The sequence below is a fragment of the Heterodontus francisci genome, chromosome 18, assembly GCF_036365525.1.
Source record: "Heterodontus francisci isolate sHetFra1 chromosome 18, sHetFra1.hap1, whole genome shotgun sequence".
Taxonomy (NCBI): Eukaryota; Metazoa; Chordata; class Chondrichthyes; order Heterodontiformes; family Heterodontidae; genus Heterodontus; species Heterodontus francisci.
This window is the reverse complement of record NC_090388.1, coordinates 83,233,881-83,261,093: the sequence shown is the minus strand read 5'-3', so window position 1 is coordinate 83,261,093 and position 27,213 is coordinate 83,233,881. Positions and strand designations below refer to the sequence as shown.

The window sequence follows — 27,213 nt, the reverse complement described above, 5'->3', positions numbered from 1 at the left end:
AAGGTAGAATGTCTAGATTGGAAGGGGGCTAATTTCAACGTGATGAGAAGGGATCTAGCCAGGTTAAATTGGAACCAAAGACTGACTGCTATATTGGAACAATGGGTTATCTTTAAGGAAGAGATGCTTCAGGTACATTCCAACAAGGGCAAAAGGTAAGTGAACCAAAGCCAGGCTCCTTTGGATGATAGAAATTGAAACAAAGAGAGGATGTATGATGTATGCCAGGTGAATTCAAGCAATAAGCTAAATTTTATATACAATAAGTTGAGGGGAGGTGAAGAGGAAAATAAGACTGGCAAGGAGAATACAATAGAATGGCAGTCAACATAAAAGGAACCCAAAATCATCTACATGTAACTAGCAAGTGGGTAGTAAGAGGGGAGTGGGGGCCTATTAGACAAAGGGTAATATATGCTTAGAGGAGCAGGACAAGGCTAATGTACTTAATGAATATTTTGTATTAGTGTTCACTACAGATGTGGAAACTGTCAATATCAGAAGTGGAGAGTAGAGGCAATGGTCGGGTAAAAACTGGGGTGGGGGGGGAGAAGAGGTACTAAAATGGTTGGCTATGTTTTGGGTAGCTAAGTCACCTGGTCCAGATGGCTTGCATCCCAGGTCACTAAAGGAAGCGGGGGTAGAGATGGCAGAAGGGCTTGCCATAATCTTCCAATCTTCCCTGCATAAAGGGTAGGTTCCGGAGGATTGGGTGGAAAATGTGACACCCTTGTTCAAGAAGTGGTGTAAGGACAGTCCTAGCAACTACAGGCCTGTTTGTTTCAGTGGTGGGTAAGGTTTTACAAACAATCGGGGGGGGGGGGGGGGGAGAGAAAATCAGCAGACACTTGGAGAGGTTTGAGTTGATTTAAGGAGAGTCAGCATGGATTTGTAAAAGGGAGATTACTCGAGCATGATCTAATTGAGTTTTTTGAAGTAACAAGGTTGATTAAGGGAATGCAGTGGATGTTTATATGGATTTTGAGAGCATTTGATAAGGTTAACCAACCTCTTATGGTATAAAATTGAGGCTCATGGATTAAGAGGGTCAGTGTCCAATTGGATAAAAAAAAATTGCCTTGAAGACAGAACAGTGAGTCGTAGTAAAAACAGGAAATGCTGGAACCACTCAGCAGGTCTGGCAGCATCTGGAAAGAGAAGCAGAGTTAATGTTTCGAGTCAGTGACCCTTCTTCGGAACTGGGGTTCTGACGAAGGGTCACTGACCCGAAACGTTCACTTTGCTTCTCTTTCCACAGATGCTGCCAGACCTGCTGAGTGGTTTCAGTATTTCTTGCTTTATTTCAGATTTCTAGCATCTGCAGTATTTTGCTTTTATTTTAGTGAGTCGTAGTAAATGGTTTTCAGACTGGAGGATGGTAGACAGTGGTGTTCCCCAAGAGTCAGTGCTGGAACCACTGCCTTTTTTTGCTTTATAAATAACTTGGAATATAGAGTGAAATATCAATTTATTGATGCCAAAGGTGGTGTGGCAAACAGTGAGGATGATATGAACTGTCTGCAACAGGGCATAGGCTATTGGAGTGGGCAGAAGGTGGCAGGTGGAATTTAATACTGACAAGTGTGAGGTGATGCACTTTGGCAGAAGGACTAGGGAGAGGCTATATATACTTAATGCACAGTTCTAACATGTAGGAATAGAGGGACCTGTGGGTGCATGTGCATCAGTCTTTGAAGGTGGCAGGACATAGTGGTTAGTGAAGCATATGGGATCTTGGGCTTTATAAATAGAGGCATAGTCTAAAAGCAGGGAATTTATGCTGAACCTTTTTTATAAAGCTTTGGTTAGGCCCCAACTGGAGTATTGCATTCCGTTCTGGTCACCACACTTTTTACGATGGATGTGAGGGCCCTTGAGAGGGTGCAGAAATTTACCAGAATGGTTCCACGGATGGAGAATTTTTTAGTTACAAAGTTAAGTTGTTAAAAGCTGGGGGTTTTTTTAAAGCAAATGAGATTGAGCAGAGATTTAATAGAAATGTACAAGATTATGACAGGCTTAGATAAGTTAGACAAGGAAAAACTGTTCCCATGAACTAATGGTGAACTCACTGCCCACTAGGGTGGTGGAGGAGTCGACAATGACTTCAAAAGGAAATTCGATGGCCACTTGAAGGAAATAAACTTGAGGGCTATGGAGATCAAGCGGGAGTTGGACTGATTGGATTGCTCTGAAGAGCCAGCATGGGCTTGATGGGCCGAATAGCCTCCTGCCCTGTAAAGGACAGATAGTGTTGAGTCATAGTGTCAACATTCAACCTTAAAAATTACCCAGTTGAGCTGGTGTGATGGTTATACTCCTTCAGTTGTGTGGACATTTCTGTGGGTGCCTTCACAATGTCACTTGGTGCTTGTTACCCAAATGACTCCCAGTACTTTTGCACATGACCTCCAAAGCTAGAGGAATCTAACCCCTTGAGCAAGCAGGAGACTGGTATTAGACACGCTGACTTCAGAATAAAACATCAGCACTGACTGGAGACAAATTAACTCTGCCTCTAGTTCAATGACATTATAATGGTACTTAGGCGCCTTTATTACCTTAATTATTGCTTTTTCTTCAAATATTTTTAGGGAGTTGATGAAGGCAAGACTCTCTCAGGGCTTCCCACAGTCTGATCCTAAATCCCTGCATCCTGTCAAGAGACCCATCCTTCCGGAGAACAGGAGCCAAAGGCTGGTGGGAGGTAGAAGCAGCCGTTCAGTGAGCTTCAACTGTGTTGGTTACTGAGGGCTGTCCAAACAGGGGGTAGGGGAGCAGAGAAGAGGCTGATGACAACATGGCAGCAGCCTGGTGGGCTGTTTGTTAAACTGGTTGGACAGCCTTCAGTAGGGCAATAGGTGGTTTCTACTGTCTTAATTTCTGTTTTAGGTAGATTGATTTAAGAGTAAACTAGAAGTTTGACTCTCTTTGTTAAACCAAGACTCCAAATGTAAATATTGGTCACCTAACATTTTTAGCCCTTGATAACTGTACACTATGACAATATGTAACAGGAACTCTTGCTTTGAATATTTTTATATTCTGTAATTCAAAATGGCCTCTGTAACCTATAATGTTGAGCTTTGAAATCTGCATGTTTATTTCTGATCTCTAGGAGCTGGCTGTCTCCTTTTTAGATATAAACCACTCGTTGGATATTCTGAACTGCTTTTAAAAGTTCCGCTAATGCAGCAGTAACTTTGTCTCATTTTAGGCTCCAGAAACACACTTTTTGAGTGGACTTGAGGCATCAAAAGTGTTTGCAATGAGTCTGGGTTGTGTATATATCTGTCTGTGTTGCTTAGAAATGTCACTGAGCAGACTTGTCCCATTCAGTGGGTTTGGTTTTGAGCTTCTGCCAGCTCCTCACTAGTTGTGGGACATTCCAGCCCCTCAACAGGTTGGAGTAAGCCTGTACAGAGAGGTGTGGCAGGCCTAATCTTTGTACAGGGGAAGCAGAATCTTTCTTCAGTGGTACATATTTAGAAGGAAAATGTCTCATTTCTACTGTAAAAAGATGGAATAGACTTGCTTTTATCTAACTTTATTTAATTTTAATGGATAATTGAGTTCTGTGGAGAATTCAACTGTAATTAAAGTTTTAATTTTCATATTCCTGCCTGGGCTTCAATCATTAATAGATTCTAGTTCTGCATTGTGGCTTAGCCAGTATTGGAAATCTCTGCTCTTGGAGCCCTCCCCAAACCTGCTGCTGCTCCTGTTTTATGACTGGTCCTCAAAAACTCCTCCAACAGTGGCTGCAGGTCAAAGGCTGCAAAGCATCTTAGGATATCCTACCCTGATGGGTGCTATAGAAACACGAGCTTGTTTTTAAATTTCATTAAGGATGAATACTGGGATTTTCCCTGAACCTTGGATTTGATTTTTTTAGTGTGGTGATGAATTTACATGTGTAACCAGGACTCCGAAGGCCTGAATGTTTGTTTTTTTTTGAGGCGACAGATTGCAGAAGACCTACAGCAGAAACAATCCAGCTCGGAATGGTATTTTACTTGCATACAAATTAGAAGTAGGCCATTCAGCCCGTCTAGCCTGCTCTGCCATTCAATAAGATCGTGGTTGATCTGTTTGTCTTGAATTCCACACTCTCATCTACCCCTGATGACCTTTGATTCTCTTGTCTAACAAGAATCTATTTACCTCTGCCTTAAAATGATCAATAACCCTGCCTCCTCTGCCTTCTGAGGCAGAGTTCCAAAGTTTCCCAACCCTCAATTTCTCATCTGTCCTAAATGGGTGATTCCTAATTTTAAAACATGCCCTTGAGTTCTGGACTCCACACAAGAGGAAACATCCTTTCCACATCCACCTTGTCAAGATTGTTCAGGATCTTGTATATTTCATTTTGAGTCTCCCCTCACTCTTCTAAACAGTGAAAACAAACCCAGTCTGTCCAAACTTAGCTGGAATGAGCAGGTTGTCTTTTCTATCAATGTAGTAAACCTATAAAATATAAACTCGATATACAAGAGCCTGAGCGGTCAGGACAGGGTGGATGTGGAAAGGATATTCTCCCATGTGGGAGAATCTAGAATTAGGGGTCCCTATTTAAGACAGATGAGAATTTTTTTCAGTTGAGTCTTTGGAATTCTCTTCCTCAATAGGCAGTGGCAGCAGAGTCTTTGAATATTTTGAAGGCAGAGGTAGATTCTTGATAAGGTGAAAGATTAGCAGGGGTAGGTGGAAATGTGGAGTAATCAGTTCAGCTGTTGACTTATTGAACGGCAGAGCAGGCTCAAAGGGCTGAATGTCCTGCTCTGAATTCGTACATTCGCATGTAAACCTCCTGAACTGCCTCCAATGCATTCACATGCTTCCTTGGATAAGGAGACCAGAACTGCATACACTATTCAAGCTGTGATCTCACTAATGCCCTGCATAACTTCTCTCAAAGGAGGCAAATGAAATGCTATCCTTTATTACTTGCTGTACCTGTATACTAACTTTTAGTGACTCATGCACTAGAACACCTAGATCCCTTTGCACCTTGGAGTTCTGCAGGCATTCTCTGTTTAAGTAATACTCTGCTTTTTTAAAAATTCTTCCTGCCAAAGTGAACAACTTCACATTTTCCCATATTATACTCCAGCTGTCAGAAAAGGACCCATTTATGCATACTGTTTTCTGCAAGTCAATCTTCTATCCATGCTAATATATTCACCCCTACCTATGAGCTCCTACTTTGTGCAGTGACTTTTTTATCTATATTTAGAGATACACGCCCTTTGGCCCACCAAGTCTGTGCTGACCAACAACCACCCATTTATACTAACCCTGCAGTAATCCCATATTCCCGACCACCTACCTACACTAGGGACAATTTACAATGGCCAATTTACCTTTCACCTGCAAGTCTTTGGCTGTGGGAGGAAACCGGTGAAAACCCACGCGGTCACAGGGAGAACTTGCAAACTCCACACAGGCAGCACCCAGAATCAAACTCGGGTCCCTGGAGCGATGAGGCTGCGGTGCTAACCACTGTGCTGCCCCAGATGCCTTTTGGAAAGCCAAGTACAGTATGTCAATGGGTTCTCCTTCATCCATGGCATCCTTCAAAGAACAAATGCAAACGGTTTTGGCAATGGGAGGATGAGCAGTTGTGGTTCACATGGAAACCTAGGACAAGGATTGGAGTCGGCTCAATTTTTAACTGAAATGTTCTAATTTGGGGCTAGTTCTAGGCTTACTGCTGAGTAATAAACAGTTAACAATATGTCTAGTGGAATATGTTGAATACTGACTAATGAGTAAGAGGGAGGAGTCTCCCAAACTTGGAAGGGATACAAAATGTTTAATTGAAAGTAGCACCAATGTTGTTCACTCATCAGCCCCTGTGCTTGCTGACCTACATTGGCACCTGTTTCACCAATGCCTTTTTTCTTCTCAGCCTTGTTTTCAAAATTTCCATGAGCTGGCACCTCCATCTGTAATCTTCTCCACCCTTACAACTGTCAGTTATCTGCATTCCTGATTTTAATTGCTCCACCATTGGTGGCTGTGCCTAGGCACCAACCACTCTCTGCCCTCTCTTCTTTGCTTGTCTGAGCGATATTTGTTAAAACCTACCTCTGACCAAGCTTTTGATCATCTCTAATATCTTGTAGCTTGGTGTCATTTTGTTTTATAATGCCTCTGAAGTGCCTTGGATGTTTTGTTATATGTGCAGTAAGCATCAACTTGAATTAATAGGTCATGTTACTCCAGGGGCAAATAATTATTCTGGAAGCCTGAGTGTCCTAGCATGAAAGGGGATTGCACCAGTCCCTATTCCTGGGCATGGCGTCTAAAGCATCTGTTTCCTTTGATTTTTTTTTTTCATCTGGAAACTGGCTGGGCGAGCCAAATATTGAATGGTTGCTCAGTGGAGCCCAAGCTCTGCAGTGCTGGGCAATTGCACATTTCTATCCAGCCTGGCAACAGGCTCTTGGACTATGCAGAACTCATTCCCTTTCCAAGAAATTCTCAAAGGAGTAGGGAGTGAATGGTCTGTGTGTGTGTGGGGGGGGTGGAATTATGTGACACAGGGGGCTGCCTTTTTCCACAAGGCATTGTAGAGCCTGACCAACCTACATAACTGAAGTAGAGAATAACTGACAGATACTTAAGAACAGGCGAGAGACAGCCCCAAGTTCCATGCAGGTCCTTTATTATAGTGTTTTCCATATTCACATACATATAACTTTTATAATACAGTCTTAAATAACTTTACACAGAATAAGGTTTCTTGAATTATCTATCAAAATTTTGTATCCATGCTCTATAGCAAACTGACAATATATTCCATTGTACAAATTTACAGGTGAGAGTCTAAGGTACAGAGGAGGGGGAGAATGCAATGACTATGGGCATGTTTAGTCTTTGCACTGATCCAAGATGAAATTAGAAGACTGACTACTTGAAGCTATGATGTCTCTAATTTCTAGAAAGAACATGAATGTGGGACAATTACCCTTTTCTAACGAGGAGCCTGCTGCACCTTTTATGAAGTGGCAGGTGTTGGATATGGCACTAGAGTCAGCTCCTTGTGAAATAAGCAATGAATTCCTGTCCCCAGAGTAATAACAAAAAGTTATATGCAAAGGATCAAGATATTGAGGACTGTACCAAAGGAGAGGAAAAGTGTATCGCTCTTTCAAAGAGCTGCTACAGGCAAGATGGGCCAGCTAGTTGCCTCCTCCTGTGCTGTATGATTATATTGTACCTACATTTTTTTTTTGAGGGGTAGAAATGGTTTAAAAACTTACACTATATTGTTTTCACAGTACAAACCCTGGCTCCCTACACTCCTAGCTGCTCATCTCACACCCTCCAAACCTGGTTACCTCTTTGTACAAAATGTCATTGCAACACAAGGAAATATTCAGCTTCTGAGGTCAGGATGGAACAATGGGGTGAATTCTCTAACGGCCAGCCGATCCACTCCCCCAGATTCTCATTCACTGCCATAGCTGAGCATTAGCCTAAACAGATTTTTAACCCTCCCATATATATTATAAATAGTACATTACAAAATGTTAAAAGCAATGAATCATTCAGAAGCTAAGCCTCGTCATGTCATCAAAACTTAAACCACACAGCCCTAACTCCAATTATCACCATCTTTGGGGCAATTGGGGAGGGGAGGGGGGTTGGGAAACAGTTGGAGGAAGAAATACTCAAGTGTGAATGAAACACAGTGCTTGCAAACTCAACTTGTGAAAACAAATCAGCTGCAAACAGCTGAGGATTTTGCTATCTTCAGTGTAGTTATTTTGTTTCTTTGCCTGAACTCTATCCAGTGGAAGGACCAGGTGACAGGCCCCACAGTTCAGAAATGTGCTGGACTCTTTAGTGTGTGCTGCATGAGAGGAGCAGGTCATACTCGCTCTGATGCTACATTTGCGGGTATGGTCACTTTTGCCTACAGAGGCTTTGGGGCAGTATACAGCCAGACACACAGCAGGTTAGCACTACCTGCTCCTGGGCCCAGCATAGGAGACGAACTACCTCCCCTTCAAGTTAGTTGGCACCACCACATGGTCATCCTGGTGAGATTTACAAGTCTTACCTATTTAGAACTGAGCTACTAAAGTTGGTGCCTGTTGTTTTAAAGAGTGTGCAAGCAGGGCCACTGTGATGCTGCCTTTTGGTACATTCCAGGGTTGCAGTCTAAACAGCTAATAAAGTGCAAGACACAGCTCCTGGAAGAGACTGGTACTTAGAGAGACGAGCTTTATCGATCTAGAGTTGTCCCAACAGGGATCCACAACTCAAAAACATGGCCCAAGCAGCGCTACGCCCAGTCTGTCGAGGTACGTCAGATCTTCTCCAAAGCAGGAAGATTTTCACCAACAGCCTATCCAACAATTGGAACTAAAATGGACAAGAGTGCCATGCAGGCAGGTCCAGAAACTCCATGCCAGCTGTAGCAGATTTCAAACCAGGGAGTCTCAACTTAAACACTCATCACTTCCAAGATTCTGCACTGTATCTTATATTGGGCAATAACAGCACAGGACCAATGGGAATGGTTAATGCACCATCGTTCCAATTGGAGAGGATTTTGTTTTTTTTCAAGCTCCTAACTTGAAATGAAACCAGGGAATACCCTTTCAGTTGAAATAAAATATACAAGTCTTTTTAAAAGAGGCAATTCAAGCTACGACTCAAGTACAATTAGAATCAGCAAAGATGTTGTATTCTGCAGCTTAGGGACACCCACCCTCAGTAAACAGTATCAATCAAGTTGGAATGATCAGTGCCATTAATGATCTGCTGCAATAAGAGATCAGATCAGCATCATGGACAGAGCTCCAAGATGAATACACTGGTCTGGTACCAAACACATACCCTTCCATGGGTGTGAATGGCAGAGTTTTACCCTCTCAATGCTGCAAATAACCATCAGATCACAACTTACCCTGTCCTGGTATGAAGAGGAAGACAAATAAAAAGTAACTTTAAAATCAGATTTCAGAACAAAACTTATTTGTCTAATGGTTTAAAACACATATCTGGGTAAGGTGAAGGAGACAAGGGGGGGGGGTTGAATGCTGAACTATGGGAAAACAAGACATCAGAGAGACGAGGTTAACGGGGCAATCGGCATTCGCTCATAGTTATTGTCCAACGTTTGTGAATCGTTAAGTGTAAGAAGATGGAAAAGGGCAGCTAGTTAGTGCCAGGTCCGATATATCAGAGGTTCACTAGGCTCTGAGCTCTGCTGTTTTAGTGAAGGAATCAACTGGAGAATCATGGGTCAGGCCCAAAAGGCCTCCAGGTGGACACGGAGTGGCTGCACTGCTCTGGTTTATCAGCTGCAGGTATTTTGCACATGTCTGAGGCAAAGTGTTCTTGGGCCAACCAGTCCCTCAAATAGTTCAATGCAAAACTCCTGGAAAGTGGACAAGGGAAGCAGCCACATGGAAAGGCTGCAAGTGACATAACATGGCCAAATATTGGAAATCACCTTGCTCCACCCTTCAATATTACTGATGTTGCTGATATTGAGCACAGCTTTCAACAAAATCAGTGGTTCATCAAACCAGTGACTCCAAATGATGGGGAACACTCACTTAAAAAGCTGAATCATCTCAAGCCCCCTCCCAATTTTTCTCCCTCCTTCCTCCTGTGATACTGTTCCACAGGTAACCACCTGTACCTGGGCACCTTAACAGGGACTGCCAGCAGGTTATTCCACAACCAAGAACATCACAGCTGCGTCCAATCCTGCCCTGTCCTGACAAGCCCACAGTGCCGTCACCCACCAGAGGTCACTAGACAGTAATCAGGAGTGGGATCCCTGGTCCCTCTACTCCTTCCTAGTCAAGGAGTGGTAATACTGTTGGTCTGTCCCAGAAGAGATGAACAATTTCAGCTGGGACCGGTGTTCAGTGTGTGGCTCCCAGGCCTATACTTAAAACCTGTCCCATGATTCAGCTCAAGGATTAAACACTTGCCCCATTACCGCTTGGAGGGCAAGAGCAATAAAACAAACTAATTTCACCCAACATGTCAATGAACCACTTCAATCAGCCATTGGAACCTGAACAGCAGAGAGTGCAAGAAGGAAAAGACTTTTGAGAAGGCCTCCTACAGGTAAACAGTGATAGCCCACTGACTCAACTCTCTTCTTGTGCTGGCGGCCAACTATTCCGATTTCTAGCTGACCGTGAAGAACTCGTGTGTGTGTGTGTGAGGGGGAGGAAACAAAAAGATTATCCACGACAAAAGCATCAGTCAGAGAATCCGAGCAGCAGGAATACCAAGTGGCAGGAATAGTGTGGTGAGCTCTTGGCGGAAAAGGACGAATAAATTATAAAACACATATAAATAAAAGCGTCTCCGCGCCCCATTGCACAGGTGACCGAGGGACACTGGCCAATCAAGTCGTCTGACTACAGACCCATTCTATTGTAACAGGGCTCACCTGGTCATAAATAAGGTTATTGCACAACCACGTCTGGGGCAGAGAGGCAACAAAAGGGTGCTGGGGATACAATCGCCACACGAGGATTGCACTCTATTGTTACCATCCCCTGCCCCCCGATTACCAACGATTCTTCTTCACCCCTGACCCTCTCCCCAGCAACTCCAAGCAGAGAAGCCACTTTGTTCTTCCTTGTGGGAGACAACCAATGCACCCAGCTTCCACAGCTGGTTAGAGGGGACTTGTATTTGTGCGTCAAGCAATTTCAAAATTGCAGCTTCGCAGAAACTAGCGGCAGAGTCTGTCTTTAAAAATGATACAAACGGGTCTTGGGCAGCTCAATCAACAGCTGTAGTTTTTGTTTTGCAGGTTAAATCCTAGAACAACTCAGAGGACACAAGACGCGATGGCAGACACCTGCTTCGACAGGTGGTGATAAAGCTCCATCTATTTGAATGCAGTAAACTCTCCTGTCAAAGGAAAATGGAGTTGGGTTTAAGGATTAGCTTCCCAAAGAGTAATAATTGCAGTTTTCACAGTCTAACTCAGTCAGTATTGGCACTGTAGGTGATTGGTTGCAATGTACTCTGTACCTAACCTGTTTTTTTTTAAGTGGGGGTGGAGTGGAAGGAGGACGGTGCTATATCTAATTTTTTTTAAAATCACACAGTGACCTTTAATCTGAGACCCGTCTTGAATCCAGTCCGGTCTCTTCCTGTGCTCTACCTGTCCTGGGAGTTTGATGGGGACAGTGTAGAGGGACCTTTACGCTTTCTAACCCTGTGCTGTACCTGTCCTGGGAGTTTGATGGGGACAATGTAGAAGGACCTTTACGCTATCTAACCCTGTGCTGTACCTGTCCTGGGAGTGTTTGATGGGACAGTGTAGAGGGACCTTTACGCCATCTAACCCTGTGCTGTACCTGTCCTGGGAGTTTAATGGGACAGTGTAGAGGGACCTTTACGCCATCTAACCCTGTGCTGTACCTGTCCTGGGAGTTTAATGGGACAGTGTAGAGGGACCTTTACGCCATCTAACCCTGTGCTGTACCTGTCCTGGGAGTGTTTGATGGGGACCTTTACTCTGTACCTAACCCTGTTTTTTTTTTTGGCTTTATTCCAAGGCCCCCTTTATATACATTTTAAATAAATAACTAATAAAATCAGAAATAAAACAGAAAGTCAAATTAAAATAGTACTTTCAGTGTTGATGATGCACTCCAGTCCCTGTGGTGCTCACCGATCGCGGAAGGCGTCAAGCAAACCGGCGGATACCGCATGCTCCTTCTCCTGGCGTGAACGTAACTGCAGAAAAGGGGCAGGCATTCAGAGCGGACGGTCCCCGACTGCCCGCAGCCTGGACCTGTGAATTGCCACCTTGGCCAGGCCCAGAAGCAGACCAACGAGGAGATCCTCTTCCCAGCCTAACCCCCCTCCTACACACCGGGTGCCCAAAGATCAGGAGCGTGGGGCTGAAGTGCAGCCAAAACTTGAGAAGCAGCCCCATTAAATATTTGAAAAGGGGCTTCAACCTCACACATTCCATATATACCTGGAACACTGACTCATCCAGGCCACAGAAATTACAAGCGGCCTGGGAGTCCATGAACCTGCTTAAAAGTCTACTGCACGGGACTGCCCTGTGCAGCACCCTCCACTCCAGGTTCCCGATGTAAAGGGGGAGGACTCGCGCGTAGAGACACCTCCACCGGGGTCTCCCCTCACTGCCAGATGGCAACACGGACTGCCATGACGTGTCTGGGCGGCTGACGAGGGCGAGGAAGTGGAAAGTGTGCAGGAGCAGCCCGTACAGGAAACCCCTCCGTGCCGTGTGGAATGGCACGGAGGGCATTTCCGGGAGGCGGCTCAGGCTGTGCGGGACTGGCTCCCCGGGAGGGTTTTGGGACCTGGGTCCGACGACCAGTTCCGGCCGAGTGGGGGTCAGCTCAGCCGGGAGCGCTCCGCACTCCCGAGACCTCTCGTCGCCCGCAGTGAGGGGCGTCCTGGGCTACTCCCTGCCCGTCGATCTGTCCCCGGAGCCAGCCGCCCGGACTGCCAAGGTGCTCTCCGTCAAGAGAGTTCCAGACTCGGAATACATCCCGGTAAAAGACAGGCAACTCCTTCAGAGAGGTGCAGCTAACGTTCTCTGCTGGGAGCTGCATGTTGTCTTGAAGGCAGCGCCCCAGCAGAAAAAATACGTTGCCAGCGCACACCATCTGGGAGGACACTCTGTGTACAGGTATCTCTGCAGGATCCGAAGGCGGAGAGTCGCAGCCTGGATGCAGATGCACACCAGCGACTGGCCACCCTCCTCAATCCAGAGACTCAGGACCGTGGCAGAGACCCAGCGTTTCCTCTTGCCCCAGAAGAAATCGACAAGCTTCTTCTGCATCTTGGTAGCAAATGCAGGGGGTGGGACCAAAGTGACCAACAGGTACCACAGCATCGAGGCCACCAGTTGGTTTATGACCAGCGCTTGGTCCCTGCAGGAAAGCACTCGGAGCAGTCCTGTCCAGTGCCCCAGCCGAGAGGTGACTTTCACCTCCAGCTCCTGCCAGGCTTCCTCAGCAGGGCTAAGGTGGACTCCCAGATAGAGGAGATGCATCGTGCTCCACGCAAAAGGTGTCAACTCCCCTGGCAGGGAGTCCACCCACCACTGACCCACCAGCAGTCTGGAACATTTCTCCCAATTGGTCCTTGCGGAGGATGCGGCAGAAAAGGTCTGTTGGCGCTCGCGCATCCTCCGCAAGTCAACGGGATCTGTGACCGTGAGGAGCACATCATCGTGTAAGCCAAGAGGACGACCCGCATGGCTGGCCCGCGCAGAGCCAAACCTGTCAACCTCCTGCAAAGCAGGCACAGGAATGGCTCCACGCAGATGGTATACAATTGACCGGACATGGGGCATCCCTGACGAACTCCTCTCCCAAAGCAAAGGGGCGCCATCAAGGGACCCGTTTACACTCTGCGGCAGTATATAAAAGTCGGACCCGGACCACAAAATGCAGCCCAAGTCCAAACGCACACAGAGTCCTGAAAATATATTCGTGATCTACCCTGTCGAACGCCTTCGCCTGACTAAGGGAGAGAAAGGCCACCGACAGACCAGTCCTCTGGGAAAGATGGATCAGGTCACGGACCAGGTGAATGTCGTCCTGGATGGACCGGTCCAGGACCGTGTAAGACTGGTCAGGGTGGATCATGTGGGTCAGCACGGAGCCCAAGCGGGTAGACATAGCCCAGGCAAAGATCTTATAACCTGTGCTGAGGAGGGAGACTGGACACCAGTTCTTAAGTAAATGGAGATCGCCCCTCTTCTGCAGCAGGACGATGACCGCCCTGCGCCACGAGAGGGGCATCTTCCCAGTCGCCAGACATGCCCCCAGGCCCTGCGTGTAATCATCCCCCAGGCATCTCAGAACGCCCTGAGGAACTCCACGGTCAGCCTGTCCAGCCCTGGGGATTTGTCCCTTGAGAGCTGGTGGAGGGTGTCGGTCAGGTCCGCCAATGTGAGCGGAGCTCCAATCCTTCGGCAAGTCCTCCCACAAACGTTTGCGCGTGTCCTCGCCGGACAGATCCGGAGAGAACAACGTGCCGTAATAGGTATGGACCAAAAGGCCCATTCCTTCTGGATCCGTGACGTAGGATCAGTCATCGGCCAGCAGCTAAACGAGCTGCTTATGGACCCTCTGCCATTTTTCCAGCTAGTAGAAGAAGGGCGAGGTGCGGTCCAAATCTTCCAGGATCTGGATCCATGACCTCACGTAGGCGCCTTGGGACCCTATGAGTTGCAGGTCCCTCAGAGCGCCCTTCTCCTTGTACGCCTGCCACAGGGCAGGGTCCGCGACGCCCTGACCGAGACGGGACTCCAAGTCGAGCACCTCTCTCTCTCTCTCAGCGCACGATCTCTGCTTCCGCCTCTTGGTCGACCCCTTCACGTACTCCTGACAGAAGACACGGCTGTGAGTCTTGCCCAATCCTACCGTAGCCTCAAGGAGGGGAAGCCACCCCGCTTCCTTCACCAGTCAGCGCAGAATTGACAGAATGACTCCCGGAATCGCTCATCCTCCAGCAGCAAGAACGAACTCTGCCCACACCAGATGGTGGTCCGAGCACGGCACCAGCCCTGGGGAGGCCACCGAGATGCGGGAGACATACGCCTGCAAAATGTCGAGGTGGTCGATTCGGGACCATCCTCCTCCAGGTGAAGGTGCTGGATTGGGATGGAGATTCCGCCAAATGTCCACCATGTCGAGGGAGCTGATCAGTTCCCTCAACCGACATTTGGCTGCGCCTCCGTCACGATCCCACCCCCAGGATCAATGGCAGAGGAGTCCTCTCTGTTCTTCTGTGGAACTGGAGCCTATAGGTGCCAGTGGTCCAGGAACCACCCACCCCCCCACCTCCATCCCCAGGCCAATGAGCGGCCCAGGGGAGAAGGTAATTCCTGACTCCGGAAATCTAGCCGGAGCTGGGACCGGACCGAGAGAGAGGAGGCCAGCACACACAGGCCTAGCAGCTGGGGCAGCATTTTCACCCATAACCGGGTCGTGTACATCCTGGTCGGGAGTGGATTTTGGCTGGGAGGGCCGACCCTTCGGGACCGCACCCTCCCCTCCGCTCAGGTTACCCAACCCAGTGGCAGATGGTAAGGCTTCTCCAGGAGCGTCCCCAGTCTCCCCCACCACAATCAGGGCTCCACCTGCTCCCTCAAGAGGGGCCACATGTATCAGGGTCTCCCCTTCCCCTCCATCCTGAGGAGTAGGGAGCATCTGCCCAGGCTTTACAGCCTTGATGGTGGTGGTGTCAGGGGGAACCTGGGGACCCCAATTAGGAGACAGTTCCCCTCCAGCAGATGGGCCCTGCGCCTCAGGGCCCTGAGTTACCTCTGTGGAGGGGTGCTTTCTCCTCTTTTTCCCACTAGGGTGCGGAGGCTCAGAGACCTCCATGTCACCAAAGGCCTCCACACCCTCCTTTTGCTTGATTACCCTGGGCCTGAGCCCAGTCCTGGAGCAAGTGGGTTCCCCGGGATCGGGCCTTGGGCTGTGCCACGGTGTCCAGGGGACGCGTCTCTCGGTGTTTATTCTTTCTCTGCGTCTTCCTTCCACTCAGACGAGCACCCCCCCACTCCCCGCCGGAGGCTGTGAGTGGTGTCTGTTGGAGGTCTGGGGGAGTGGGCAGAGGTGCAGCGGCGCCACCTTGGGTCATCGAGGTGGAGGTGGCGGCCGGGAGGTTGGTGCAGTTCTTACGAACGTGCCCCACCTCCTTGCAAGCATGGTACGCGCCCTGTCCGAGGTCCAGAAGATGCGGTAGGCCGCCCCCTGGAACTCATCAAATTGGCCCTCCAAGACCTCCTCCTGGGCCAGCTGCATAAATAGCTGCCGGCGGAAGTAGACATGCCAGAGGCTGTTCTCCCGCAGACTGAGCGGGTCTGGGGTGATCCCCGACCTCACTTTCCCCAGATGGTGCAGGTGGGGGAGGAAGAGCTCATCAGGAATAAAGGACAGGATGTTCGATAGAATCACACACTGTGCAGTGGCGTCCAGAGGGTCCACTGGCAGGTAAGTCCCGCCCACGGTGAGCCTTCTGCTCAGGGCCAGGGCCACTGCCCACTCGGTCTTCAGCAAAACACTGCCTTCCTGTACATATTTGAGGCTGTGACAATGGCCATTGCCTTAATGCAAGCCTCAATAGTCATAGTTGGGTAGGTGTAACTCTTCAACCTATGCTTTGATGTCAAGATTTTAAATGGTGACAGGGATACAGGAGAGGCTGCAGCATAGGAAGGCCCCACCACCGGAGAGGACTGTGAAGCCACAGGGTAGAAGAGTCACACCCACCGTTGAATAAAATAGAGTTTGAGAGAAAGGGGGAAAAAAAATAGTAACAAATTGTCCCACAAATAGTCTGCTTGAGGTTATGACAAGGGAGAGAGGCTGAAGGAGAGGAAGGTGAGGAGGAATCAGTCTCTTTGCAGATGTTGCTTTAAGGCAGTCCTCTCGCTGATCTTCCAGTTGGTTTTGGGGGGGGGGTGGGGGTGGTGGCGGGCGATGTCTTCACCTGGGGACAGCTGTAAGCTGCCAGGAACACTTTGTTTCCGGTGTTGAGGGAAAACAGAAAAGGGAAAGTCTCTTTACCTGGGCAGCTCCAGCTACCCCAAGCTAGGTCACTGGGGTGGGGAGAGAGCTCCTATTCAATGCTGTTAAACACAGGAGCTCCCTGTTGAAACAAAACAGCTCCATCCAGAGTCTTCAGGTCTCTTCTTTCCCCCTCACCACAACAGTCAATGAAAGGGCTTCAAAAAGCCAAACTCACAAGAGCTGTCAGTTCTTTTGGCCTCCTCTTTTGTAGACAAGGATAGATGGAAAAACCTTCCTTTCAGTCTCGGTCTTTATTTTTATTTAGAGATACAGCACTGAAACCGGCCCTTCAGACCACCGAGTCTGTGCCGACCATCAACCACCCATTTATACTAATCCTACATTAATCCCATATTCCTACCACATCCCCACCTTTCCTCAATTCCCCTACCACCTACCTATATTAGGGGCAATTTATAATGGCCAATTTACCTATCAACCTGCAAGTCTTTGGCTGTGGAAGGAAACCAGAGCACCCGGCGAAAACCCACGCGGTCACAGGGAGAACTTGCAAACTCAACACAGGCAGTACCCAGAATCGAACCCGGGTTGCTGGAGCTGAGAGGCTGCGGTGCTAACCACTGCGCCGCCCTGCGCCTTCCTCTTGCAGCAGTCACACAGCCTCCACCTTCCAGTCTCCAGCACACAGCCACAGTCAGCTGAACCCAGATATCCATTCAGGTAGCAGAAAACGCTGTGCTGTAGCTGCCCTGGGAGTGTTTGATCGGGCAGTGCAGAGGCAGCTTTACTCTGTATCTAACGGAGTGAGGAGGCTGTTCTCCAGCAAAACACTCTGGTAGGTCCAGCACTGACTTTTCACCTCTGGAAGTTATGTTCAGATCTAGCTCAGACTGAAGAGCTGATCATCTCTACTGACTGCTGTGTTCCTGTGGGTAATGCGTTTGAGAAATCCTCAGTGAGCACAGTTCAGCATTAATGTCCAAATCCACTGAGAGAAGCATGTTGTGGGAAATGGGACAATGTCAGACAAGGTGCACTCACCTGAGCCTCAGAGCCACTGTTGAGGCAGAATGGAATGAACTGTGCTATACTTAACCCAGGACTGAGTGTAATCCAACAGTGAGCACCTGAAATGGAACTCACTCCATTCCCTAGCACCGTCACATCCCTCAGTTTAGTGAATGCAAGGTTACAAATGTAGGAGTTTGAAAAGTTCTAACTGAATCGGGCCTGGTGCTGTCAGCTCCCAATTCCAATCGCATTACCTCAGAACCTTCTCTAGCAGCTGTTTTAAAAGCAATGTTGTCAGAGTTTGAATTTCAAAATAGAACACAGAAAAAGTAAAAAGGGGAAGGGGAAAACATATAAAACGTCTATCTAATCGCATTGCCTGTGTTACAGTGAGTGGATGTTTTGTCTCAAATGTGTTCCGCACGTAGTGTTCAGTTGCTGCCACTTGATGTCACCCTTCCACAGCACAGTCCATCACTGTTGGATAGTGTGGAACCGCTGGCCATTTGGTGCTTGCCCTGCTGTACCCTATATATTCTATACGCTAAGGAAATATGGTTACATTGCAGGCTGTACGGAGCTCCGGTTCACATATGGAAGCTGTCTGTTGCAGCAAGAACAAGAATGAAACAGTAAACAATCTCCACTGTGTGAGCAATATGCATTCCCCACACAATGTGAAAGTTAACTCTGCAGTCAGATACTACCATGTTCCTCAGCACTCCTGGGTTTGGTAGGGGAAAATCTCCCTGACTGCTACCTAGTCAGATTATCTGGTCATTATCACAATGTTGTTTGTGGGAGCTTGCTGTGTGCAAATTGCCTGCTGTGTTTGCTACATCTTAGCAGTGACATCCTTGTTTTCTAGTCCCTCCACAGCCTCACCCCTCCCTATCACTGTAATCTCTTCTAGCCTTACAACCCTTCAAGATATCTGGGCTCCTCTAATTCCCACCTCTTCAGCTTCGCTAATTTTAATCGCTCCACCACTGGCGGACTTGCCTTAAGCTACCTAGACCCTAAGCTCTGGAATTCCCCCCCTAAACCTCCACCCCCCTCTATCCCGCTTTCCTCCTTAAAACAGATACCTTTGACCAAGCTTTTGGTCATCTGCCCCAATATCTCCTTATGTGGCTCGGTGTTTTATAATGCCTCTGTGAGGCGCCTTGGGACGTTTCATTATGCTAAAGATGCTATATAAATATGTTGTTATTGCTGTTGTTGACTGTACTTTAAAAAGTCTATCTTTCCACTCATGGTGGAAGAAATGGACGAGGTGAAGATGAGACTGGTTTCGGTTGTGACAGAGTACATCGATCTCACTGCCTAGGTACACAGATCATAAATGGCCAGGCCAGCTGGAGTGTGGGAAGCATCATTTGCACAATCAATCTGTATACAGATGAGTGAGCAGCTACTTGTAGGCTAAGAGTGGCCAGTCTAGACAAGCGACAAAGTCTTGCTATTCTCACAAGCACACTCACCGTATCCTCCGGCCTGGATGGGTGTCTTTGGGGAAGCACATGTGTAAAGGCTGAAGTCCTCGGTCTGGAAGCCAGCCCGATTGAGCGAGGGCTCCGACGCACTACGATGAATCTTTGGCAAGGACCTGGCCAGCAGCTCAATCGAGGCAAGAATCTGCAATGCAGAACCACTTCATTATTGGGTAGTCTGAGAACCTGCAGCCTCCTGCAAATCCTCCCTTTCACTCCCTCAAACTCCCTCCATCTCCCCACCCAGTGTCAGAGGTTTCCAATAACAGCCTTGAAAAAAAGGCTGGATACAGGGATATATCTGGTGTCAAGTTTCAGACCCATGGGATCAAGGGCATGCAACCTCTGGACAGCAATTGACCACCTCACACTCTGGCTAAGGTTAATCATTTTGGCAACCCCTCCAGCCAGGTGATCCACATTCTGACCCCATGCCCTCCAACTTTCCAGCAGAAGGCAGAAGGTTGGTGGTAGCTGCATGTGTCATCGCCGTCCCTCAAAGAGTGAAGGTAACTCTAAACTCAAGTCATGTCAAATCACATCTGCAAGTATGATCTTTCTCATTCTTTGCAGGTTACACAAATGAACAGGCCTTCACCTACACTGGGACAGGCAGAGTCTGCTAGAAACTGACAGCGTCAGCACCTGCCAAGCTATCCAAGCCTTTAATGAGTTGCCTTGCCCCCACCAAACATGCATATACAGATTCTTGTATGCAACTGTACAGGCACAAAGTTGGTCTCAGCACTCATCTCCACTGTAAATGGAAACACCAGCAGCAAGACTATAATACTGCAATTAGGGTATGAAGTTCTCCATCAGACAAAAGATGTACGGAAGGGAGACATGGGCTCGGACCACACCGAAACAGAAGACCCTCAGCTATTGTGGGTGAGCAACACTCTTGCAGCAAATACCAAATGAAACAGAAAGAATGGCGGGGATATCTGACTAAAGTCCAGGCTGGTCTACAGTACAGCATCTCAATGTCACAGCCAGTCCACTCCTTGAAGCTGCCGTGCAGTCAGTCACCCACAAAGGTGTGCATAGTGCAAACAGAATGAGCATCATTGGACAAACCCAGTGAAGCGCATGCTAAAGAGCACATTTATCAAGACTTTACTCACATTTTGCTACCAAGACAAACTACTACACAGGTGAGTGACTGTGCCTTATTCCCTGGCGTTCTCAACCATTTTCATATCATGCCTTTGTGGCATCAAAATATTTTCTGAATTTCTACCCCTTCCCCTAACCATAATGCATCCGTAAATCAGCTAATAATTCACCCTGCACACTCCTCTGGCATTCATCCCGTTGCTGTTAGTCCCAGAGCAGTTGACATTGTTCCTTTTTAAACACTGACCCAACGATGAGTCTCTGCCTCAATTCCAGTCAAGGAAAAGCGGTCTCGTGAGTGAAAACATTACTGCTAATTTCTTAAAAGCAAAATCCTGCAGATGCTAATTTCTTCCCTTCTTCTTCTAGTGATGATCCTCACCAATGAAAACACTAATATATCACCTCAAAACCCTTCATGATTTTGAAATCCTCAGTAATATCCCCATAACGTTTTCAGTACAATGAGAAGGCACAAATGTTCTTCAAGCCTTTCTTCATTGTACTCAAACCAAGTAAATCTTTGCTGACCCCTTCCCATGACTTCATTACCTTGTGTTCAGAACTGCATGCAATACTCCAACTATGGCCAACCATCACTTCCTTTTACATTCAGTGCCCCTGTGTTACAAGGCCCAAGAGACCGCTGACCTATGCTTCAGCAGTTCCTGTGACTACGCTCCCACTAATATGGCAAGCGAGAAGCCAAGTACAATACTCACCTGAGGGAAAAGAGGGCGCTCATCCCGCTTCTTTTTCAGACAATCCGCCATTAATCGCTTCATTGCCTTTGGACAGTTACTGCGCACCTTACTGAGGTCAGGGGTTAGATAACCTCGGCCAACCATGAAGATTATCTAAAAAAGCCAATCACAAGGGTCAAGCACATTAAACCAAAGACAAACTATTAAACTTGCAAGGTGTAGGCCCAAAACTGACCCAGCAGCAGGGCTCAACATGGCACAAGAACATTTCAAAAGGTCTTTCATTACTATCTGACATTTTACCTCAGCTGGAGTGGGAGGAAGAGAGGGATAGAACAAGCTGGGTCATGGATGAATGGACACACCCTGTGATTACATTTACAACATTAATGCTAACCTAAGACACGCTGTGGGCTAATATTTTATTGTACTGATACTTAATACATTCCCTTTCATTGTAACCCATGATTCGTCACTATCCTTTACCATGTCAATGATTGGGCACCAAAAAAATTCAAACTTCATGTCAACTGAAAGCTTGGATCATTGTTCTTTGAGATACACAAAGCACTTCGAGAAATAGGTGAGGTTTGCAATGGGTGGGGGAACTGGGGGTGCATGCGACAACAGGGTGGGAGAGGCAAGCGACCGGGGGGGGGGGGGGGACTGTGCAACGGCGGAGAGTGGGCATGTGCGACAGCTGGGGTGGGGGTGGCGTGCAGCTGATTCACACTCGCTGGTTTCCCCTCAGTGATAGAGATGAGCAGTCCCAGCTCAGATATATCATAACTACTTGCAACATCTTTAACATACGAGTTAGGAGTAGCAGTAGGCCACTCGGTCCCTTTAGCCTGCTCCACCTTTCAATATCATCATGGCTGATCTGATTGTAACCTTGACTCCACATTCCCACTACCCCCGATAACCTTTCACCCAAGGCACTCCATCTGCTCTATATGAATTATTGATTGATTTGAATTAAACAACATAAATAGCACAGTAAAGTGGGAACTTCCTGCTAAAAAATGTAATCATATGGTTTGAATTGACTGACTGAATGAATAGAATTAGATTTCAGACACAGAATAAAACCCTGAAAGGTCACAGACCTGAAAAGTTAACTCTATTTCTCTCGCCACAGATGCTGGCAGACCGGCTGAGTACTTCCAGTATTTCCTGTTTTGTTTCAGATTTCTAGCATCCGCAGTATTTTGCTTTTGTGATAAAGTTAGCTCCCCTCTTTAATCCAATTCAGAATTAGTTGTACAATATATGTTGCCTCTCTCTATTAGAGCTCAGTGTAACAAACTATGAATGAAATGAGTTTAGACAGTCACAGTCGAGATACCTGTGAGCATAGGCCTGTAACACTGAACTGAGAACTGTACTGAGGGAAACTGCATATTGGCTGGTGATGGAAAATGAAGAATTATCACACTGGTGCAGTAGGGGGCACTCCTGAACCTGGAGATGAGGCACATTGTTGAGAGCAATGGGAACTTTACTCTGTCCCAAGACAGCAGCAGCATAGGTTAGATACAGTGTAAAGCTCCTTTTATATGGTCCCATCAAACATTCCCAGGGTAGGTAGGGCATGGGTTCGATGCAATGTACAGGGGGTGTTTACTCTGTAGCTAACCTGTGCTTTACCTGCCCTGGGAATGTTTGATGCGACACTGGTTAATGGGAAGCTTTCCATTCTTAATGCTAATGTTCTCACTTTGATGAACATAAAATTTGCAGGATTAAAAAAAAACAAATAAAAGTAATTTTGCAGTAATCATGGGTTTACTCACCTGATCACGGTTATTGATGTTTGAATAGGGTAACTGTCCACTCATTAACTCATAGAGAACCACCCCAAACGCATAGACATCAGACTGGAAACTGTAGGGGTTCTTGTCTTGCATTCGAATCACCTCAGGCGCCTGCAAAAAGGCAAAGGCCGGATTAGTGAGAGGAAGCATCAGATTTACTGGTGGAAGTCGGGACACCGTGGGGCTGGAAGGTCAGCGAGCGACCCGGAGCTTCCGGAAGGCACAGCTTGCGAAACACCCCACTTGCACTCGGTGAATCTCCATCCAGTCAGTCAAATGGAAAATCACAGGCCGCATGCCTGTGGTTTCGAGATGCACTTGTTTGGTTCTCACTAGAAGCAGTAGATAGCGAAGTAACCCCAGACACAAAACAAAGACATCAAACCTAAGTGCAAAACTCCAAGCAAAATTAGGCAGCAGCTCGCAATCTCACTGAGAATGTTGAGACGATCAAGCGGGTTCACCATAATAATAGACCTGTGCCATTCTGCCAGGAGGCACTGGAGATATTTATCACATTCAGGTGCTTTGAGATGCACTTAAAGCTATTACTAGCCATTTTGGTTGAAAATCTAACAACACCAAGAATAACTAACTTTTCAAAGAAATGATAAGTTAACCTGACAAAAGTAGTACATTTATCAATTTGTTTCCTCCCTGATATTTACTCTGAACACCTGGAACTTTTTGCCTAAAGGTGAGAAGGTGAAGACGACAAAGGGGCAGGCTTGCCTTAACAGAGAATGAGAAAGAGCAGGAAGGAATCACATGGGGATCTTTGTTGCCGTCACAATGTCACAAATCTTGATGGGGCAGGCTGTGCCTCCTGATCCTGCGCCTGGGATGTGACCACGTGTCAATTCGACCCAGCAGTGTGGAAATTTAGTACAGGAGAACACGGTGCACTTTAAAAGCCAATGGGCTGCGATTCGCAAACGCCTGCTTTAAGTCCTCTTTCAATCCTTTCCTCCTAAGGGCCAGAGACTCGCAGGTGCCGTCAGCTCTCCACTACCTGACTCAAGGAACCGTTGAGTGTTGGTGGTGACTCTGACTGTGGAGGAATCATGTCTTGTCCACACAGCTGCACTCTCCAGCAGGAGTCATTCAATAGTAATCAGCAGCGGGAACTCTAGCTGATGTGTTTCTTCCCTTCCTTATCCCAGCTTCACCTAGCACAGACTGGAAATCAAACCTCGGACAACTGTACTGATCAGTGATACACCAAGCACTGAGCCCTCAGGAGGAGCTTTGATTATAAAGCTCATCTCTGGGCTCCTGCCATTGAATTCAATCCTATTAGACCATCTCCACTGTTAATACTGACACAGACCTCAACTTGCAACATTAGGAAATTCTCTTCACGACTCCAAAAGGTAAAGGAAATGTGGCTTAAAGATTTCTGCACCTGTATTCAACTGCCCCTTTCCAAAATGAAAGAGGGAACCTATTGGGTGCAAACTTCCTCTGGTTGCTCTGTGTTAGCGGTACAAACAAAGCAGGACGGTTTTCTCTGCTCACTAATTCTGGTGAAATTATTCTGGAAAAAGGCAGGTTTACCTAAAACTAGTAACCACAGGGTCTCTCCTCCACTGCTTCACAGCCTCTAAGATAGGAACATAGGAGCAGGAAAAGGCCATTCAGCCCATCGAGCCTGCCCTGCTATTCAATATGATCATGGCTGATCAGCCACTTCAATGCGTTTTTCCCCACACTATCCTCATATCCCTTATGTCATTGGTATTTAGAAATCTGTCAATCTCTGCTTTAAACATACTCAATGACTGAGCTTCCGCAGCGCTCTGGGGTAGAGAATTCCAAAGATTCACAACCCTCTGAGTAAAGAAATTTCTCCACATCTCAGTCCTAAGTGTCTTCCTCCTTATTTTGAAATTGTGTTCCCTGGTTCTAGACTCCCCAACCAGGGAAAACATCTTACCTGCATCTACCCTGTCTATCCCTTTAAGTATTTTGTAGGTTTCAATGAAATCACCTCTCATTCTTCAAAACTCTAGAGAATACAGGCCCAGTTTCCCCAATCTCTCTTCATAGGACAGCCACGCCATCCCAGGAACAAGTCTGGTGAACCTGTGTTGCACTCCCTCTATGGCAATAATATCCTGCCTAAGGTAAGGGGACCAAAACTGCACACAGTACTCCAGGTGCAGTCTAATCAAGGTTCTTTATAATTGAAACAAGACTTCACTACTCCTGTATTTAAATCCTCTTGCGATAAAAGCTAATATACCATTAGCCTTCCTAATTGCTTGCTGCATCTGCAGGTTAGCTTTCAATGACTTACTGACAAGGACACCGAGGTCTCTTTGTACATCTACCCTTTCTAATCTCTTACCATTTAAGAAATATTCTGCACATCTATTCCTCCTATCAAAGTAGATAATCTCACATTTTTCCAAATTATATTCCATCTGCCACGTTCCTGCCCACTCACTAAGTCCAAATCCCTTTGAAGCCGCTTTGCATCTTCCTCACAACACACATTCCCACCTAGTTTTGTGTCATCCACGAATTTTGAAATACAACATTTGGACACAACATCCAAATCATTGATATACATTGTGAACAATTGGGGCCCCAAGCACTGATCCCTGCGGTACCCCACTAGTCACAGCCTGCCAACGTGAGAATGACCCGTTTATTCCTACTCTCTGCTTTCTGCCTGTTAACCAATCCTTAATCCATGCCAGTATATTACCTCCTAGTTGGCAGGAAAAAAGACAGAGGCGCAAGGGGAGAGCCAACTGTGCAACAGCCCCGACAAACAAATTTCTCTGCAGCACCTGTGGAAGAGACTGTCACTCCAGAATTGGCCTTTATAGCCACTCCAGGCGCTGCTTCACAAACCACTGACCACCTCCAGGCGCGTATCCATTGTCTCTCGAGATAAGGAGGCCCAAAAGAAAAAAAAAATATATTACCTCCTATCCCATGTGCTTTAACTTTGCTAACCAACCTCCTGTGGGGGACTTTATCAAAAGCCTTCTGAAAATCCAAGTATACCACATCCAGCAATTCCCCTTTATCAATTCTATTAGTAACATCCTCAGGAAACTCCAACAGGTTCGTCAAACATGATTTCCCATTCATAAATCCATGTTGACTATGCCCAATCAGATCATTATTATCCAAGTGTCCATTTATCACATCCTTTAGGATAGATTCTAGCATTTTCCCAATGGGTAATAAAAGTAGGGGATTTCAACTTCCCCAATATCAAATGGGATAGTTTTAGTGCAAAAGGCTAGGGGGCGGAATTCTTACAGGAGAGCTTTTTGAGCCAGTACGTAGAAAGTCCGACCAGAGAAGGGGCAGTACTGGACCTAATCCTAGGGAATGAAGCCGGACAAGTGGTAGGAGTGTCAGTGGGGGTGCATTTCAGGGATAGTGACCATAACTCTAAGATTTAAGGTAGTTATGGAAAAGAACAAAGATGGACCGGAAATAAAGGTACTGAATTGGGGGAAGGCCGATTTTAAGATGATAAAACAGGATCTGGCTAAGGTGGACTGGGAGCAGCTACTTGTAGGAAAGTCTACATCAGATCAGTGGGAGTCATTCAAAGAGGAAATAGTGAGAGTTCAGAGCCAACACATACCCGATAAGGTGAAGAGTGAAGGACCAACAAGTCCAGGGAACCCTGGATGTCAAGGGATATAGAGGATTGGATCAGGAAAAATAAAGGAGGCTTATGGCAGATTCAGAGCGCTGAAAACAGCAGAAGCACTAGAGGAATGTAGAAAGTGTAGGGGGGGGTACTTAAAAAAGTAATTAGGAGAGCAAAGAGGGGGCATGTAAAAACATTGGCGGGCAAGATAAAGGAAAATCCTAAGGCGTTTTATTAAGGGCAAGAGGATAACCAGGGAAACAGTAGGGCCCATCAGGGACCAAAGTGGCAATCTGTGTGTGGAGCCGGAGGACATAGGTGAGGTTTTAAATATTACTTTTCATCTGTGTTCACTATGGAGAAAGACGATGCGGGTGTAGAGATCAGGGAGGGGGATTGTGATATGCTTGAACATATTAGCATTGAAAGGGAGGAAGTATTCACTGTTTTAGCCGGCTTAAAAGTGGATAAATCCCCAGGTCCAGATGAGATGTATCCCAGGCTGTTATGAGGCAAGGGAGGAGATTGCAGGGGCTCTGACACAAATTTTCAAATCCTCTCTGGCCACAGGAGAGGTACCAGAGGACTGGAGGACAGCAAATGTGGTACCATTATTCAAGAAGGGTAGCAGGGATAAACCAGGTAATTAGAGGCTGGTGAGTCTAACATCAGTGGTTGGGAAACTATTGGAAACAATTCTGAGGGACAGGATTAATCTCCACTTGGAGAGGCAGGGATTAATCAAGGATAGTCAGCATGGCTTTGTCAGGGGGAGATCATGTCTAACTTGATTGAATTTTTCGAGAAGGTGACTAGATGTATAGATGAGGGTAAAGCTGTTGATGTAGTCTACATGGACTTCAGTAAGGCTTTTGTTAAGGTCCTGCATGGGAGATTGGTTAAGAAGGTAAGAGC

The 27,213-nt window shown here is 46.9% G+C and overlaps 2 protein-coding genes across 4 annotated transcripts in view; one reads left to right on the top strand and one right to left on the bottom strand.

Annotated features, from left to right (window-relative positions):
* LOC137379892 (wee1-like protein kinase 2-A) overlaps nucleotides 1-2,751 on the top strand; it is a 59,960-nt gene extending 57,209 nt beyond the window's left edge. The window contains exon 11 of the mRNA XM_068051297.1: nucleotides 2,595-2,751. Within this exon, the coding sequence (XP_067907398.1) occupies nucleotides 2,595-2,751 (157 nt within the window). The remainder of the gene's footprint in view (nucleotides 1-2,594) is intronic.
* A 3,908-nt stretch (nucleotides 2,752-6,659) lies between these two features.
* The window catches only part of braf (B-Raf proto-oncogene, serine/threonine kinase), a 154,042-nt gene continuing 133,488 nt past the window's right edge, over nucleotides 6,660-27,213 (bottom strand). For all 3 annotated transcript variants that reach the window (XM_068051074.1, XM_068051075.1, XM_068051076.1), the window contains 4 exons: nucleotides 22,656-22,787; nucleotides 20,878-21,012; nucleotides 19,028-19,181; nucleotides 6,660-10,902 (listed from right to left, as the gene is read on the bottom strand). In XM_068051074.1, the coding sequence (XP_067907175.1) occupies nucleotides 10,880-10,902; nucleotides 19,028-19,181; nucleotides 20,878-21,012; nucleotides 22,656-22,787 (444 nt within the window). In that variant the 3' untranslated portion in view covers nucleotides 6,660-10,879. The remainder of the gene's footprint in view (nucleotides 10,903-19,027; nucleotides 19,182-20,877; nucleotides 21,013-22,655; nucleotides 22,788-27,213) is intronic.